The sequence below is a fragment of the Rhinoraja longicauda genome, chromosome 16, assembly GCF_053455715.1.
Source record: "Rhinoraja longicauda isolate Sanriku21f chromosome 16, sRhiLon1.1, whole genome shotgun sequence".
In the NCBI taxonomy this organism is placed as follows: Eukaryota; Metazoa; Chordata; class Chondrichthyes; order Rajiformes; family Arhynchobatidae; genus Rhinoraja; species Rhinoraja longicauda.
The window spans coordinates 34,750,423-34,770,573 of NC_135968.1; the positions used below are offsets into that span (position 1 = coordinate 34,750,423).

Genomic DNA, 20,151 nt, shown 5'->3' on the forward strand with positions numbered 1-20,151 from the left:
CACTTGGTCTAGTTTACACTAATAGGAGCAAAGAGGTCCTGCTGCAGTTGTTAGGAGCAAAGAGGTCCTTCTGTAGCTGTACAGGGCCCTAGTGAGACCACACCTGGAGTATTGTGTGCAGTTTTGGTCTCCAAACATGAGGAAGGACATTCTTGCTATTGAAGGAGTGCGGCGTAGGTTCACGAGATTAATTCCCGGAATGCCGGGACTGTCGTACATTGAAAAACTGGAGCGACTGGGCTTGTACACTCTGGAATTTAAAAGGATGAGAGGGGATCTTATTGAAACATATAAGATTATTAAGGGATTGGACACGCAAGAGGCAGGAAACATGTTCCCGATGTTGGGGGAGTCCCGAACAGTTTAAGAATAAGGGGTAGGCCATTTAGAACGGAGATGAGGAAGAACTTTTTCACTCAGAGAGTTGTGAAGCTGTGGAATTCTCTGCCTCAGAAGGCAGTGGAGGCCAATTCTCTGGCTGCTTTCAAGAGAGAGGTAGATAGAGCTCTTAATGATAGCAGAGTCAGGGGATATGGGGAGAAGGCAGGAACGGGGTACTGATTGTGCATGATCAGCCATGATCACGGTGAATGGCGGTGCTGGCTCGAAGGGCCGAATAGCCTACTCCTGCACCTATTGTCTATTGTCTATTCCTCTTTTCCTTTCCTGTCTAAGTACCTGTTCAAAGGCCTTTTCAATATTGCAATTCTATCTACCTCTCCCACTTCCCCAGGCAGCTAATTCCAGTGAAACATCATCTTCTGTGTTAATAACTTACCCCTCAAATCTCTATTAAATTTCTCCCCTTTCACCTTAAAACATGTGTCCTCAAGTTTTAGACTCCCCTACCCTATTGAAAAGACAGCAACTGTCTACTTATCTATGATCCTCATATGTTATATAGAAAGATCATCCCTCACCCACCTATATTCCAGTGAGAATAGACCCAGCCCATCCAATCTCTTTTATGTAAAGCCTTCCATTCCAGGCAAAATCCTGGTAAATCTCTTCTGCACTCTTTCTAATGCCAACATTTACTGCATATATCCTTTTAGTATTAAACCCTAAATGCATTCTCTCACACTTGGCTGGGTTACATTTTGCCACCACTCTACCCATTTGTCCAACTGATCAATATCCTGTAATCTGTCACAACTATTCCACGTCTTCTGCCCTGGCTTCATCAATTTTCATTGTTCCCTCCTCAAAAAAACTGCATCGGATTTGTGAGACATGATCTTTCCTGCACAAAGCATTGGTGATTCCGCCTAATCATTCCCTGCCTTTCCCCATGAATATAAATCATGTCCCTTAGAATGTTTTTGAATATTTCGCAGAGGGTGGTGGATGTATGGAACGGGTTGCCAGAGGAGGTAGATAAGGCAGGTACTATAAGAACATTTAAAAGACATTTGGACAGGTACATGGATTGGAAATGTGTAGAAGGTCATGGATAGGAAATGTGTAGAAGGTTATGGGACAAATGTGCGAGGTGGGACTAGTGTAGATGGGGCATCTTGACTGAGATGGCCTGAAGGGCCTGTTTCCATGCTGTATGACTCTATGACCCTAATATTCCTACCATTGATATAATGCTCACCAGCCTGCACTTTCCTTGGTTTATCCTTAATGCCCTCCTTAGGTTTTATAAAGACTAAATTAAAAAGGGCAGCACAGTGGGGCAGTGGCAGAGTTGCTGCTTTACAGTGCCAGAGGCCCGGGTTCGATCCAGAATACTGTTGCTGTCTGTATAGAGTTCGGACGTTCTCCCCGTGACCTGCGTGGGTTTCTCCTGAAGCTCTGGTTTTCTCCCACACTCCAAAGACATACAGGTTTGCAGGTTAATTGGCATGGTAACATTGCAAATTGTCCCTAGTGTGTTTAGCATAGTGTTAGTGTGCGGGCATTGCTGGCCGGCACGGATGCAGTGGGCTAAAGGGCCTGTTTCCACACTGTATCTCTAAACTAAATTAAACTAAACTAAAACCGTCCCTCAATTAGGCAACTAATGCTAGTCTTTAAGGCAAAAGAGCTCATTTTAAATCTAATTACATTTGAATTCCTGATTTTCTCCAGAATAAGAAAGCCAAGCTGCTCACAGTAGGAGATCCAGCAAACCCTCTTAACCTGACCTCATCGACTTTTCTTTGGCTGAATGATAACTATTTCAACATAACTCAACATTTTCTCAGCAACAAGATATTTCATATTTTCTGTGTTATCTTCAGACTTATATTTCCAGTCCTTTCAAACCTTACCATGTCTTAACTTTGCAAAAGAATCAACATTGTAAGAAAACATTTAAGCTGGAACATTAAAGCAACAAGAAGACATTGGCTCTACATTCCATCAGCTCTCTAAGCCAAATTGGTATAAGCTGGTGATCATGGACTTGGTACTGTGGACGCTGTGTTGAACATTTTTTAGACTTTCTGCTTCATAATCCTGGCAGATGGTTTGTAGAAAATGCAGGATCAAAGTCACTATTTGATCTCAAGAGAAATTAGCCCAGAGAATCAATTTAATTGAAAAACTGAAGCACTTGGATTTTTTTCATATATTTGGCACTGTCGTTGAATCCTCTATTGAAAAGAGAATCTTATGTAAACAGTGCAAAATGTTATCATATTTCTCATGGGATGGATGAAAGCCATTCAGCCCATCAAGTCCTATACAGACCATTCCCATCAATTCCATTTCCCCACTAACCAATTCTCCCCAAATGCCTGCCAACTTACATCAATTCTCCTACCACCACCAATACAAGGGATCATTTGTAGTGACCAATTAACCAGTAGGTCTTTGGGATATGGGAGAAAACTACTGCACCTGGGGAAACTAAACACAGTCACAGGGGTCACAACCTGAAGAAGGGTCCCGACCTGAAATGTTGCCTGTCCATTCCCTCCACAGATGCTGCCTGACCCATCGAGTTCCTTCGGCACGTTCAACAGTACTTTGCACATTCACAGGGGCAATGTTCAATGACGATTTTGCAGTCGGTAATTATATATTTGATGAACTTTAAGAAATATGTTGGCTTCCAGACAGTAACATGGCAGTGGCCATGTTTAAATAGTTAATTGCTGAATAATTAATACAACAAACTTATTATGCCTCCTCAGACTTTATGTATGTTAGTTGATTAATACATACAGAATCTGTAAAACTCCAAGTTAACTGTTTTTTCATATTTATTTAAAAAAAGTCTGAAAGGCCTAGCTCACCAGAAAATGTTGCAGAAATATTTGAGAAACAGCTCTTTTTAAGTATTAAATTTCCTTTGAACTTTCCAGCTTGTTCGCACTACACAGAACACATGCATACCTGTGGATGTCTGAAGGAAGGGTTGGCTGGCAGTGGTCTGCTTGGTCCTCCAGAATTGGACCCCACGCTGTGGGTCAGTGGGGGCAGCACGCGCTGCGGCGTCAGGGAAAAGTGCAGGTTTGCTCCTCTGACTGAATGTGGCAGGGGATTGCTAATGTGAACAGGCTGATATCCGGAAGGCCGCCGCACAGCTTGGTCCAGAACATTAGGGGATGGGAATGAGCTGGCAGGCTGAAGATTCTCCGCCTGCTGAAATAAACAGACGATCAAGCATCAAATATAATAAAACCGGTCGGTATGTGTTAATTGGCGATCATTCAATACTTTCCTGAACACATGTTAATTTGATATACAACGTTTTCTTTGGACTTAGTTGAGTAAATTGTTAGCAGAGTCTATATTTTTTGGCAAGACACAGTGAACTCTATTTTAGGTTAAAGGCATATTTTATTCTGGTAATATACCTTGTATATCTTGGATTGTCTTTTGATTGGAGTTACGTAGGCAGTGCTAGATTGGCTTTGCGTAGAAGATCTGGTAAAATCCATAAAAATACAGTAAGATTAAATCTCAGTACAGTTAATTTGAACAGGTTTTATGCAGATGTTTAAAGTCAAAGATAATACACATACATTTCCATATAATCAAATCTTTGCCAGACACAATTTATTCTGACTCTTAATTGTTTCCGGGTTTCTGCTCATTCTCATTTTCTGATTTGTGCACTATAGATACCCAAAGTAATCTGATGACTTGCCCAAAGACTTATTATTCTCCCTTATGCAGTTGGGAAATGTGTCTACTGCACAAAGAAGCCGAGTTCGATTCTTATCCGATGCCAATGTACATGAACCTTTGGATGAATACATTTCTTCTCATCTTCCTTCCAAATACTATTTATAAATTATGACCCCTGGTTCAAGACATTTCCGCCAGGAGAAACAAGACCTTTGTATTTACTCTCTCAAATGCGAGGAGAATTTTCAATGTCTTAGAGAGGCTGCTTCTCACTATTAACCTAAGACAGGTGGACTCAACCAGAATCTTTCTGGATTTTATGTTTTTTCATAGTTGATACAGTGCATTGACCCAAAGGTACTGGAGAATTAACTGATTTGGCATTGTTAACTAATTCAAAGTTTGGAAATATATCACGCTTATTTCTATTCCTTCTACTGATGGACTATATGGGATATGGGAAGGAAATGCTTTGAAATGCTAGTTCATTAAATGAAACTATTGCATATTCTGCTCTCGTTTTATCATGTCCTGGACATGGATTCAAATTAATTATTTGTGAATGCTCCCCTTTTGAATAGACTGTCTAGGATGGTATTTATTTTATTTTTAGTAACTTAAAAGGGAATATGCAGCAATAATCATAATAGTAAGATGAAACCAAATGCTGAAAAATCATAGTAAACCCATCTACATCAGAAAAAAACAGCTTACAGCAGCAAATTGTAAACAAAAGAGACTGGGAATGCTGGATGCTTGAACAGAAAGCAAACTGCTGGAGGAACTCATCAGGTCAGGCAACACCGATGGAGAAAATGGACAGGTTTTTGGTCTTGAAAAAAGAATCCCAACCTGAAATGCCATCTGTCCATTTCCCTAATCCACTGAGTTCCTCTAGCAGCTTTTCCCCCCTCAAATATACAGCAGTGAATTTTTTACAGTTCCTTTCTTCAGCTTTAAGTTCCTTTGAACTAGAATATACTATGACATGATGTCACACATCATCTTTCATCATTTCATTCCAAGGATGTTCCACCATCCAGATCATTTGCATTAAAAAGCTACATTGAAGACAAAATGATATCTCACCACATATTATGTGTATGGCATTAATAATATCTGGTTCTTGGGCTTTTTCATAAAGTTGAAGTCACAGATAGGGAACGCTGAAGATATTTATAGAACATAAACACAGGAACCAAACCACAAGATGTTTTAACAGCATTAACTTCATCTGTAAAACACTTTGTAGTTATTTCCTACACTTGGAAAGCACATATTCACCTTGTTTTATGTATTGGTTAGTTGCCGATGTCAGCAGATTCTCTACTGGAGTATCACCTTAAAGCCATCAATTCTTTCATACATTTGTAATAAAAACTTCACTCTGATTTTTAACCAGAAATAAGTACTATCAAGCTTTTGCTTTTGTAACTGCCATTTTGATAAACTGGTTTGTCCAAAGTAATCAGCTGTACGTTCAAATGATGTTGACCATAACACTAATGGTGGGCAAGTAGTGTGAAATAATGGCGATTGTGAACAGCACAGCAGTGCAGGTTTACATCAGGACCGGTGAACTGAGAGTAGCACAGGGGACCAGGGATTCTGACCCACTATCAGTTCACCAGTTCCTATCCTTGGGATTCCATGAGTGAATAAGATGCTTGAGTGCAATTTCATGCATTTTGAGATTAGACTTAAAGAAATACTAATGAAGAAAAGGCTGAATGTATGACATACAAGTCTTGGACAGACAGGATTCTTTGGGACTGAAACAAAGATGTTCTGGGTCAATTTAATCTAACAGTATAGCATGTATAATATTTGGTTGCCATTACTACCATTAGACCCATATTGGTACATTTTCTATTCTCTGGCACTGTTGTTTCATATCATATCATATATATATACAGCCGGAAACAGGCCTTTTCGGCCCTCCAAGTCCGTGCTGCCCAGCGATCCCCGTACATTAACACTATCCTACACCCACTAGGGACAATTTTTACATTTACCCAGCCAATTAACCTACATACCTGTACGTCTTTGGAGTGTGGGAGGAAACCGAAGATCTCGGAGAAAACCCACGCAGGTCACGGGGAGAACATACAAACTCCTTACAGTACAGCACCCGTAGTCAGGATCGAACCTGAGTCTCCGGCGCTGCATTCGCTGTAAAGCAGCAACTCTACCGCTGCGCTACCGTGCCGCGGTATTTAATATTATTATTTTGATCAATGCTAATGCTTTCCTCTAACTCAAAAAAAAAATTGTTAGACACACTTCTATATTTAAAGAGACATAAGCAGAATTTTTAAACATGTGAGTGAAGGTAACGAAATAGGGGAGGATTGGAGAAACAGTAATGATTACATTCATTATCGAAGATTGGGAGACAGGGTTAGCTGAACCCTTCCCCTTTGATCAGGAATTCTCAGCAACAAAACATCTCCAAGAGTCTCCAGAACAAACCGTGAAAATATCTTCACCTTGATTGTTTAGAAAGGTTTTACCTTAATTTTTCCACTGTGGTTATTTTATGCGAGAAGAGAAGCTGGAGCAATGTCTTCCGTTTGAAACACATAATCACGCCAGCTGTGATGAGACTCAAAATGGTAACTAGAATGCCCACAAACAAGCTGTTGTTTCCTGAAACACAAGGGACACACACAATTTCAATTATGATGGCTGCATTATCTTTAAGATATCTGATAATTGGATCATTAAACTCAATAATTCTCTCACTGATAATTCTCTCACTGATTAAGATAGCAGGAAACCAAAAGCTTATGGTTACTCATGCTGACAAAAGCAGGTGCACCAAAAGCCACCACCAATTCTGTGTTTGGCTTCTCCAATGTAGAGAAGACCACATTCTGAACATGGAATGAAGATTGGAAGAAATGCAGACAAAAGGATATCAGACTTGAAACATTAACTGTTTCTCTTTCTGCAGATGCAGCCTGATTTGCAGTGTTTCTGGCATATTTTCTTTTTATTTCAGATTTTTTCAGTATTTGCACCTTTTTTTATTTTCATTATGCAATAACGTTGCTTACTTTCGTAGGATTATTATAAACTACTTGGCAGGCACACAAATAGGTCTTTGGACAGGGGTCCAAGGGGTTGGACAGGCTAGATGCAGGAAGATTGTTCCCGATGTTGGGGAAGTCCAGAACAAGGGGGTCACAGTTTAAGGATAAGGGGGAAGTCTTTTAGGACCGAGATGAGAACGTTTTTTTTCACACAGAGAGTGGTGAATCTGTGGAAATCTCTGCCACAGAAGGTAGTTGAGGCCAGTTCATTGGCTATATTTAAGAGGGAGTTAGATGTGGCCCTTGTGGCTAAAGGGATCAAGGGGTATGGAGAGAAGGCAGGTACGGGATACTGAGTTGGATGATCAGCCATGATCATATTGAATGGCGGTGCAGGCTCAAAGGGCCGAATGGCCTACTCCTCACCTATTTTCTATGTTTCTATGTAATGATGGCAATAAGAACCACATTCGATGGAAAGCTCCAAAGGCCATACTTAGGCGATACTTTAAAGTCACTTCGTAGGACTTTAGTTACAAGACTTTCCTTCAATTCCCAAAATGCACCAATGGTAACTTTATGCTGCACTGTGCAGTTGCAGTGTCCCAACACGAAGATTGCTTGTGAACACTTATATCTCCTTGGCACTCACTAGACTTCAACAGATTTTTATTTTTATCATAATTATTCATGTTACCTTGACTGGTTTCTATGTTTAAATTATGTCTTGTGTAAAGGCAGACAGAAATATATCCAATAATCTTAAAAATATGCAGTCAATCCTCACCTTCAAGTCTCATGGGTCCACTGTCTATACTTCCTCCTAAACCAGGGTTGTCACAATATGGAGGAGCCCAGTCATGGTCACAGTGGCAGTTTTTATTGTTGTTGCAAACCTAATAATAAGTAAAATCATTTGTAATCGTTTACAAGTTGAAGACAAGAACAAACTTCAGCTTTAAGAACAAGATGCTGATTTACACAAAAAGACACAAGACACAGATATACAAAACATTGGTGACTCCACATTTGGAGTATTGTGTTCAGTTCTGGTCAGCCTGTTAGAGGAAAAATGTTATTAAGTTGAAAAGAGTGCAGAGAAGATTTTTGAGGATGTTGCCAGGAATCTAGGGCCTGTGCTACAGGGCGAGATTGAGCAGGCTAAGACTTTATTCCTTGGAGCCGAAGGGGCTGTTTCCATGCTGTATGACAAAGTACTGGAGTTACTCAGCGGGTCAGGCAGCATCTGTGAAGAACAAAGATTGGTGACGTTTTGGGTCGAGATCCTTGTTCAGACCAAACTTCAGTTTCTATTTTACTTAAAAATTCTCATGTAATAGATATTAGGTAGAAAAACTAGAAAGGTGATCAATTTAGTAACAGCAGCATGCTCAATGCAACAGATATATGATTGAGGATTAAGAATAAAGGACATAAATATATTGATAAAAACACTTAAGGGATCCTGCTGATGAATGGATGAACAGCTGACATTTAGGCATTTAAATGGAAACGTCTGGCACTTTCTTACACACAATGTCAAATGAGGACTTCCTGAACTTCTGCACAGATTTGGAATGTCGAATCTGTTACAAGTTCACAAGTTATAGGAGTAGAATTAGGCCATTCGGCCCATCGAGTCTATTCGTCCATTCAATCCATTCAATTACAGACCATCAGTGGTGGGGAAGATGCTGGAGTCAATTATAAAAGACGAAATCGCGGAGCATTTGGATAGCAGTAACAGGATCGTTCCGAGTCAGCATGGATTTACAAAGGGGAAATCATGCTTGACTAACCTTCTGGAATTTTTTGAGGATGTAACTAGGAAAATGGACAGGGGAGAGCCGGTGGATGTGGTGTACCTTGACTTTCAGAAAGCCTTCGACAAGGTCCCACATAGGAGATTAGTGTGCAAAATTAGAGCACATGGTATTGGGGGTAGGGTACTGACATGGATAGACAGAAAGCAAAGAGTGGGGATAAATGGGTCCCGTTCAGAATGGCAGGCAGTGACTAGTGGGGTATTGCAAGGCTCGGTGCTGGGACCGCAACTATTTACAATATACACTAATAAATTGGATGAAGGGATTAAAAGTGACAAAAGCAAATTTGCAGATGACACAAAGCTGGGTGGCAGTGTGAACTGTGAGGAAGATGCTATGAGGTTGCAGGGTGACTTGGACAGGCTGTGTGAGTGGGCGGATGCATGGCAGATGCAGTTTAATGTGGATAAGTGTAAGGTGAATAGGAAGTGAATAGGAAGGCAGATTATTATCTGAATGGTGTCAAGTTAGAAAAAGGGGTACAACGAGATCTGGGTGTCCTAGTGCATCAGTCACTGAAAGGAAGCATGCAGGTACAACAGGCAGTGAAGAAAGCCAATGGAATGTTGGCCTTCATAACAAGAGGAGTTGAGTATAGGAGCAAAGAGGTCCTTCTACAGTGGTACAGGGCCCTAGTGAGACCGCACCTGGAGTACTGTGTGCAATTTTGATCTCCAAATTTGAGGAAGGATATTCTTGCTATTGAGGGCGTGCAGCGTAGGTTTACTAGGTTAATTCCCGGAATGGCGGGACTGTCGTATGTTGACTGGAGCGACTAGGTTTGTATACACTGGAATTTAGAAGGATGAGAGAGGATCTTATTGAAACATATAAAATTATTAAGGGGTTGGACACGTTAGAGGCAGGAAACATGTTCCCAATGTTGGGGGAGTCCAGAACCAGGGGCCACAGTTTAAGAATAATGGGTAGGCCATTTAGAACAGAGATGAGGAAAAACTTTTCAGTCAGAGAGTTGTAAATCTGTGGAATTCTCTGCCTCAGAAGGCAGTGGAGGCCAGTTCTCTGAATGCTTTCAAGAGAGAGCTAGATAGAGCTCTTAAGGATAGCGGAATCAGGGGGTATGGGGAGAAGTCAGGAACGGGGTACTGATTGAGAATGATCAGCCATGATCACATTGAATGGTGGTGCTGGCTCGAAGGGCCAAATGGCCTACTCCTGCACCTATTGTCTATTGTCATAATAATGACTGATCTCTGCCTCCTAATCCCATTTTCCTGTCTTCTCTCCATAACCCTTATTTTACATGCAATCCAGCAGTGAAACTACGACTTGCTTTGGACTCAGATATCAAATTCTACACCGGATTAGATCCAGCATAGGATCCACAACGTCACTGACCTAATGAGTGTATCCAGCAAATTTTGTTTTTATTTCAGATTTCTTGTTTCTGTGATTTTTTTTGATTTTTGTTTCTTGCACTCTGTGTATTTAATTCAATTATCCCAGGATTCTGTAAACCTCTTAACTGCTTTAAAAAAAATCTATCGTACCACTTGCAATGATTTATGCACCTTTACCCCAGAATCTCTGTTCGCATAGATCCTTGAGAATTGTGTGCTCCTGTTTATATTGCATCGTCTCATTCCCTGACTGAAATGTAACACTCGCCATTTTTCAGTGCGAAATATCCTCTGGCATGTCTAAATATTTTACCGGCCTTTCTCTTGAAATCTAATACCGTATTCAGAAGGAAATCTGTACCAAACAATATAAGCAGATATCAGGACAGATGAGTGAAAGTTTCATCAAAGAAGAACACTTGGGGAGTATTTCTTAAAGGCAGAAGCATAGATATCACAGACGGTCAGGAACCTATTGAAAGTTATAGGGGCATGGAGGTGTGAGTCACAAGGTTTTAAAACCAAACATGCCAATTTTGTGATTGAAGTGCTCCTTATCTGGTAGACAATGTAGGTCAGCAAATGGTTCTATAAGTAACAGATAGGGCATATTTAGCATAACACCAGCAGCAAAACATGCCATGGTGCTATAATAAATAGTAGCTGGGCAGGAGATCACAATTGCAATTTCTTGCATGAGAAACGATCAATGGTGGTTGATACCAATAAGTTGCCAATCATGACTTCCACTGAAATATCCATTTGTTTTCGAGGGTTGGTCCATTAGAGCACTTATTGTACATAAACATGCACGTTCTTAATGTATTTGGAGACAAGTAACTGCAAGTAACCCTAATGCAGGTTTACAAATTTAAAAATACAGAGTGCTTTTCATCTCTAGCCTTGGAACACCCATCTGCCAATCAAACGCTCCTCATCTGTATCCAACTATCACTTGCCATGTTTTGTCCTGGCATCACCTCTTCTCCAGCTTTCTCTCCTCACTATAATCAGTCTAAAGAAGGGTCCCAATCTGAAAGGTTGCCTATCCATCTCCTCCAGAAATGCTGCCTGACTCGTTGAGTTACTCCAGTGCTTTATGTTTTTTTTCCTAATGTATTTGATGATTATTGGGAGAGGGGCAGGAAATTAAGGCTCCATGTAGAAACAAGAAACTGCAGATGCTGGTTTATTTGAAAGATAGTCCTGAAACGTCACCCATCTTTTTCCTCCAGAGATGCTGCCTGACCCGCTAAGTTACTACAGCACTTTGTGTAAATCAAGGCTCCATCTCTTATGTAGTCCCTTTGGTGACTGAATTGTACAAAATTGATCCAGTACACCTAGTTCCCATGACTTGATCCAGAATAAAAAGCAGGATGTTGGTTACATCCTTGCTTTTTCAGTCAGAGTACAATAAGGCGAGAAAGAAAATGAAGTTTACATGACACAGAAGGCAGTGTAAAAGTACAAGAACATTGCAAATTTGGGAATGAGAAATGGTCTTTAAGTTTGGCCAACTGCATCCTTGGTTCTCTCACGGCCTTCCATCACTCCCACACATTGCCTGTCTACTTGTGCTGCATAAAAAGAGGTAATTTGCTGGGTTTACTTTCCTAGCAGGGAGCCATGACTCCTGGCAACACACATCTAAACTTAAACTGCACTCCGCACATAATTTTCCAATTTAATGTAATGCATTTGGAACATCACATCCATTTTTGATGGGCTCTGCTGGTGGACAGATACCTACTGGGAGCTTCATCCTTTGAGCACTGATTAACACTGGAAACAGAAAAAACTATAATCTATGAAGGATTGCAATGTTTTAGTCAATTGTTTTTAGATGAAGTAGGGAAAATACATTAAAAACATGGAGTGTTTTTAAAATGAGGTTTCTTACAATCTTTAAATTGCTTTTTAAAGTACAATATTCTCAATTTCAAAGCCTTTTGAGAAAAACTATATTATAGGAAACAAATGGAGTTTGAAAGAGGGTCACTTGTTCCCTGAATCTGAATTTGTGGGATTTATAAAATTTTACCTTTGATGAGGAATCAACATATTGAAATGTAATGCAAAGAAATAAAATTAAATAATAAATAAATAAATAATGACAAATAAAAAATAACAGTTAAAGCCTGTTAATCCTATAATTAATAAATAAGAAATTCAGCTAAACTGGGTTTTTGAATGAGTAAAAATGAAAGAGTTTAGTACAGCATCCGATTACTCGATAATGAAAATAGTTTTTAACATAAACTATGGCTTAATACCTAAAAAGGATTTTACACAGTTTGTAAAATGTTTTGGTTTGACTTATTATTATTTTTTAAAAGGGTTTTTAACTGTAATAGTAATTACACTTGACAATCTTACATTGTAACAGTAAATAATGGGCCAAATTTTAATCCAGATGGTAATTTTGCTGGAAAAGCAAACTGGGTTAATTTTCAGCTTGCTGGTGGAGCATAACACAAATTGAGTTTAGAAATGAATGGAGAAAGCTGCCCAATTATCTTTCCAAATGAATGAAAACAAAAAGACAGTAAATTACCCAATTCCCTTGAAAGAAAATGTGCCTGGCTCATATCTTACTTTAAGCTCTGGAACAAAGTTGAAAATCACCTCAATATATAAACTATGGTGCAATATGGGAATAATATGTCTCTGTATTACGTTCCATCAACTCTTCCTCAGCCCACCTGTCCAACCGATCAAGATCTTGCTATAATGATTGACAACCATCTTCACTATTTACAATAACACTGACTTTAGTGTCCCGTATGTATGTGCGAGAGGTAGTTAATTATATAACAGGAAGGAATGGCTGGTGAGATGGTGGTCTCTGTGCTTTTTCTCTCTCTTCTGATTATTATTCATATTTGAATACTGGATTGCTCTGTTATATTGCACAGTGGTGATGGCTCCCTTTAGCAGGAAGTATCCATTTTTGAAGGGGAATAAACTGAGTGAGTTTTTGTTAGTTTGCGTGTGTGTGAAAGGGAAGCAGAGAAGAAAAATCCAGTAAATATGATGCAGGTGACGAGCAGTAAATGTTATAACATATGAGGTTACATGTGTTTCCTACCACCCCAAAGTTTTGGATTTGTAATGATTACCAAACACAACTGGACATCGACTTTGGATGCTTCTGGAGTACTGAATTATTATATTGGAAATTCACTGAAGTTGCGGTATGGAAGCAAGCCATTTAAACCAATTATTTACAAGCAAGCCATTTAAGCCATGTATTTACTTTCTGTGCAAGACAACAGCACTAGTGACATTTACTAGACCATTTACCCCTCAGTCCTATTGCATTTATCTGCCAGTCAATCATCAATCCTTAACTCACAACTGTGCAAGTAAGTCTCTCCATGTGTGTTCGACATGCTTTGTTTCTATGTACCTCACGTATAATGAATAGTCTGCTACCTACTCCATCTTTTCATTATCTTGCTCATCATTATTTCAAGGCTTTTATATATTTACATATCTTATTATAAGACCTAAAAAAACATAACATTTTTAAAAAGAGATTTATTAACCAAAGGACTACATATAAGGCGGAAATCCTGCTAAAACTGTTTAAAATATTTTTCATATTGCTCTATTTGAGCAGTGCATATAATTTCATTTAAGCAATATTGATGGAATTAATGTAATATCCAGCATTTTTAATCACTAAATGGAGTTTAGACTTAAATACTAAATGGAGTTTAAGCTTAATTTAAATGTAACATTTCGTTTACTTAATTTAAAATATATGCAATTGAAATTTTCACTTGTCAAGGCTACTAAGAGGCAATTTAATGGATTTGTATAATAAGATTAAAATTAAAGCTTGTTAAATTGAAGTCACGCTACTAAACTGGTTAGGAAACTGGCTTGGTGCTTTAATGTTTCCAATGACCAGTACTATTCTGTATTAATCTCTGCTGTATCCTAACTAATGACTCAGATAACAGAGGTGAAATCCACATATTTAAGTTTGCCAGTGACACAAAGATTGGTGAGATGGTTACTGCTGGTGAAAGCATAAAATTACAAAAAGTTATTGCTAGATTAAGCGAGTGAGCTTAACAGATACATTTAAACAGATACATTTCAGGTGAGCATGAATTTTCATTTTTCTGGGTCAAAAATTGATAGATTTAAAATCCGTTTAAAAGAGGAACTGTTCACAACAGTGGAGATGCAAGATGTTTCGGGATCCAAGATAACTACGATGTTACAGTCTGGTACTAAATAAAATGAACAGGTCACAGATAAATGTGGGTGGATGGAAGTGAGGAGATTGCTCTGAGAACTAGCTTAATGGATTGAATAGCTCCTATTCATGGTGCTCCAGATATGGTACAATTAAGACCCAACTCTTCAAGGAAATCATTCAAGAGTTTGGGTCTTAATTGTACCATATCTGGAGCACCATGCGCAATTCTGGGGATCACACTTTATTTAGTAAGGAAACATTAGCCTTGTGAGAAGCTCTGCGAAAGCTCATAAGTGTTTAACTTATTGGGAGAAGTTACACTGGGAGACTTGAAATAGAAAAAGATAAGAGATGATTTGTCAGAGTGATGTTATGACTTTGCAATGAACTGACAGGGTAGATAGTAACTTTTCCTGTTGATGGGGAGGCGTTTGACAAAAAGGCAGAAGATTAAAAATCAGAGCCTGGTTATTCAGGTGAGTAATTGGGAAAGATACTTCTTCACACAAAAGACGCATTGAGTGTGGAAATCCCTTCCTCAGAAAACAATAGGTGTTCCCTCAGTCAGTTATTATATACAAACAGCTTTTCTATAGACAAGGAAAAGAAAGATAAGGGGCAGAGTGTCCAGTCACTGGTTAGTCATTATCTCATTGCGTGATAGAACAGGCTCAGGAGCACAAAGATCAACTCGTTCCCCTACACCTTAAAGGCAAAGCAGTCATGACAGACAGAAAGGGAGATTGCTGGAAACACAACCAGAACCTTTTCATTAGTATGTTTATAACAAGTTTGTTAGGGTGAACACAGTAATTTTTCTTGTATTAAAATTATCTTTTGATTTTAAAAAGATCCGATCAAAATAGATATATTAACACCAAAAGATTGGGACAGTCAAATTATACATCAGTTCTCCTTTTGCTCCCCTAAGGATTCTGTTCAACTTTATGAGTTATTTTTTCTGCCTTGTGCCACAGTCCATTAACCAGCCCACAGGACAAGCTAATGGGCTAATTAATATTCTTTGCCATTTCAGTTCTGTAGAGCTATTGGCAAGGATTGTGTGAGTTAGCTTTCTATATAATAGTTTGTTGCCCCATTACATATTGCATCAGTGCACAGTTTTTTTAGACTTTAGGGATACAGCATGGAAACAGGCCCTTCAACTCCCCTGTACACTAGCACTATCCTAAACACTAGTGACAATTTACAATTTCCAGAAACCAATCAACCTATTAACCTGCAGATCTTTGGAATGTGGGAGGAACTGGAGCACCCGGAGAAAACCCACGTAGTCACAGGCAGAACGTACAAACTATGTACAGACAGCACTCGAAGTCAGGCTCGATTCTGGCTCTCTGGCACTGTAAGGCAACAACTCTACCATTGCGCCACCATGTCGCCCCAAGTTTGCTTTTACTACCATTTTGTGTTGCTTGCTGTTGATAGCTTGCTTGGTTGATTAGAAAGAGTGAGTTTCATAGATCTGAAGGTCTTCTCTCTTCTTCTTTTATGAATGCTTATCTTTCAATTTATACTTCACTGTTTCAACTATTAGCATTTTATTCAGCTCACTGGATGAACTTGGAACTGATTGGTAGATCAGTAGCTGTGCTAACCTAAACTGAGACGTTGTAGTAATCACTTTCAGAAGAGTAAAGGCAATAAACTTAAGCTGAACAATGACAGCTCATATATTGCCTGGTATTGCTTTGGAATATAATTACGGCCATACAAGCTCTTTGGATATATGCAGGTGCGATAAATAGGATAATAAATTATCAAACAACAGGAGAAAATAGATGTTGTGATTTGATTTATATTTTTAGTTGTGTCCAATGGAGACTTTTGCTAACATTAATAATATGTATAAATAACCTTGTTATAAAAATGGAATACCAATATTTACAGAATCGTGAAGTAATCTGATAGCTAGGTTGTAACTATGAGAACAGAAATGGTATAACAGTCGATCAGATATTAATAATTTCATCACAGTCTCGTGCAGCAAGTAAGATTCGCAAGTGAGAAATTGTATTAACCTACCACTGTGAAAAAATATATTTAGAACTGTGTTAAAATGAAATATTCAGCAATATAAATCACAGATTAGCAAGAATTCAGATGAGGATGATCCCAGATGGAAAATTCTAAATGTGTAGGAAGGAACTGCAGATGCTGGTTTAAACCAAAGCTAATCACTGAGGGGGATCAGCGAGAGAGGATGATCACAGAGGGACCAGAAACGTCACCTATTCCTTTTCTCCAGAGATGCTGTCTGACCCACTGAGTTACTCCAGCTTTTTGTGTCTATCTTTGGAAAATTCTAATGTTGGGCCAGAAACTGGCAGACACTTTATGCATATCTTATTGTTACTTGTATAACAGGCTGGCTAATTTGAATGATTTTCCAAACTGGATTGTCTTTCTGAGGATTCTCAATCTTCTTGGTGTGGGGAGCTACTTGAAAGAAAATCAGGATAAGTAATCTGACAGTCTGGAGTAAAAACTAAAGAAATATTAAGATGAATTCGGCAAAGCTTTTTCACATTTTACCATTATCAACAACCTGTTCCTCTGGAGCAAATATAGCCTTTAATTATTTGGAGGGAAATCTGTGATTTTTAATCAAAAAAGAGTACGGGAATTTGATCTTTTGGCATAAAATCAGTGTAAAACAATTAAAATGGATCACTTGGATAATGGGAAGTGTGGTCCCTTGGTGTTTTACATTTCTAGTATTCTAGTCCTGTTTTACCAGACGAGTTGAACCACACAGACATAGACTCGCACACAGAGACACCCACACGGACAGACACACACACACGCACGCATGCATACACATACACGTGTGTGTGTATACTGTATATAACCTCAAATGATCTTTGCATGCTCACATAATATTCTCAGAAAATATCCAGCAGAGAAATGTTGCTTATTCATATCTTTCCTCAGAAGTACATCAAAGAAACCTGCAGCCCAGGTGGCATTACTGATGAAAATGTGTTTTTGATTGTAGTTGCAAATCTCTTTCTTATTATTTCTTAAATTCTACATATATTACAAGCCTTGATTTTTTTTTTCAATTTTGCTTTGCTAATATTAGCTGCAGGCTTAGACTTAATTTTCCATTTAGAATATATTCAACTATTCAGCATCTCATTTATAGTTTTAATTGAAAACAAGATCAGTTTTAGATGCTAATTTAAAAATAAGCAGAACAATTTTTCCTTCAGAACTGATCATTGGATTCAAACTGATTTTATTGATCGGGCTGCCTTTATATCTGCATTACACTTCAGTACGCTCCGCAGTCCAAGAAAGTGGGGTATCTTCACAAACAGCCTTCTTATAATTAGTATTAAGACAAAAACATAGAATTTAAAAAAATGTAACAATACATAGTCTCACCCCTTGCCCATGACACTTGGAGGCACATTCTAACACTCCAAAGGCAGTGATGTTCTGGCATTGTCTGTTCAGACAGATCTGGGAAAACAGACAAATTTGTGTTATTCTAAGTGTACATAAATAACTTTGATTATGTATACATTAAGCAGGAAGTAGTGCCTCTCTCAGGCCTTTCAATTTCTTTGTATGAAGCAGCTACTTTTTTCTTATGGTATAATGTACAATAATGGTCTGCAGATATCCCTGCTTTAAGTAGCTCGAACAACAATCCCAACTCCTTTTGATGTAGAAAAACATGGTAAAGTGCTTCATTGAATTGTAATTAGAAAAAAAGCAACTGTGGCAATAAAAATGATACATTAGGAGAGGTGATCAAAAGCTATCAGTGAGGAATTATAGTCCAAGAGGAAGCTGCTGAGATCAGGAGGTGGTGAGTACGTACTGAGAACTAACACATGGGGATTACGTGTTAGATCTGACATGCTGAGGGATATGGAGCCAGCAAGCGAAGAGATGGGTGAGCAGCACTTTCTGGTTGATAAAACACAGTCCCTGAAAACCCATGTTGAAAGTTAGATTAATACTTACTGCAGTCTTTGTTTTTGCTCGTTTGTATTTTTGTTTTCGAAATTTGCAATTGTAACAAAAATTGTATTTGCCTTTCATTTTCTAATTTAAAATGTACAAATTTTAAGTAAGAACAGGAAATCTGAGGACAGGCATCCAGTTTAATATCTCATTTCGTGCCTCGGCATCAAATTATGTTTGATGTTACGCTTAAGATGCAGCATGTTACTATTTAAGGGAAACTTCATATAAATGCAAGATGTTATTTTCTGCTCCACCCAATACAAGCAGATCCACCCCTCCCGCCAATCCCCATCAACCTCTTCCTTCTCTAAGCTAGGAGATGATAATGGAATCATGTAGGCACAAAGAACTACAGATGCTAGTTCACCAAAAAAAAGATAAAGTGCAAAGACACAAAGAGCGACTCAGCACATTCTTGCATCTTATAGTACAAGATTTGCAAGCAAGATTTGGAATGAACAAGTCCCGATTTTAGCTCCGTTCATTTGATGAAATACCCCATGATGTTTATCCAGGATATCACTGAGAAACTTATCGACTGTAAGGCAAAAATTCATTTGAACATTAATAAACACTCTTACAGCACTACTTAATGCTGAGGCGATACGTATCAGATTTTTGACAAGGCACAGATCTGAAGATATTCCATTGTACTCTAAGTGTCGGCCTTAGCCCAGTGGTAGAAGTCCATGGTTCAGTCCCTACTATAGGCTTTCCCTTGGACACTTCAACACCACGGACACCAGAAGCATGTGGCAGGGTGTCAGGGACATCACTGGCTACAAGAGCAGCCCTGCCTGCCCCCACAGCGATATGGCACTGACCAACGAGCTTAACACCTTCTTTGCCCGCTTTGAAACTGGCAAAACCACCTTGAGTGAAAGAACCCCAGCCGAGGCGGTGGGACAGGTCTTGCAACTGAGCACACAGGAGGTACAACGCACTCTGCAAAGGGTCAACCCACGCAAGGCTGCAGGACCGGATGGAGTTCAAGGAAGGGTACTGAAGGACTGTGCTGAACAGCTGGCTGAGGTATTCACCAGGATCTTTAACCTGTCATTATCTCTGGCTACGGTCCCCAAGTGCCTGAAGTCGGCTATCATAGTTTCGGTGCCGAAAAAAGCAAAGATCTCCAACCTGAACGACTACCGCCCGGTTGCCCTAACGCCGATAGTCATGAAGTGCTTTGAGAGGCTGGTCCTCTCATACATCAAATCCAGCATCCCTGACTCACTGGACCCACATCAATTTGCATACAGGGCAAATAGATCCACAGAGGACGCCATCTCTCTGGCTCTTCACACTGTCCTGACTCACCTAGAGAGACAGGGCACGTACGTGAGGATGCTATTCATAGACTATAGCTCCGCCTTCAACACGGTCATCCCCACCAAGCTCATCACCAAACTCCACCAGCTAGGCCTTAGCTCGTCATTATGTGACTGGATCCTGGACTTCCTGCTGGAACGACCGCAGGCAGTGAGAATGGGCCCGCACCTGTCCTCCACTATCACCCTGAGTACCGGCACACCACAGGGCTGTGTTCTGAGCCCCATGCTCTACTCCCTCTTCACACACGACTGTGTTCCTGCATTCGACACCAACACCATTGTCAAGTTTGCAGATGACACAACGGTGATCGGGCT

General features: G+C 39.4%; 1 protein-coding gene across 2 annotated transcripts in view; it reads right to left on the minus strand.

Annotated features, from left to right (window-relative positions):
• The window catches only part of LOC144601472 (disintegrin and metalloproteinase domain-containing protein 12-like), a 321,814-nt gene that overhangs the window by 8,825 nt on the left and 292,838 nt on the right, over nt 1-20,151 (minus strand). Inside the window, exons 17-21 of one of the 2 annotated variants that reach the window (XM_078413625.1) lie at nt 17,915-17,992; nt 7,888-7,996; nt 6,579-6,714; nt 3,792-3,861; nt 3,328-3,573 (exon numbers count right to left, since the gene is read on the minus strand). In XM_078413625.1, the coding sequence (XP_078269751.1) occupies nt 3,328-3,573; nt 3,792-3,861; nt 6,579-6,714; nt 7,888-7,996; nt 17,915-17,992 (639 nt within the window). Of the gene's footprint in view, nt 1-3,327; nt 3,577-3,791; nt 3,862-6,578; nt 6,715-7,887; nt 7,997-17,914; nt 17,993-20,151 lie in introns of both variants that reach the window. The other variant, XM_078413624.1, reaches the window with a different exon arrangement.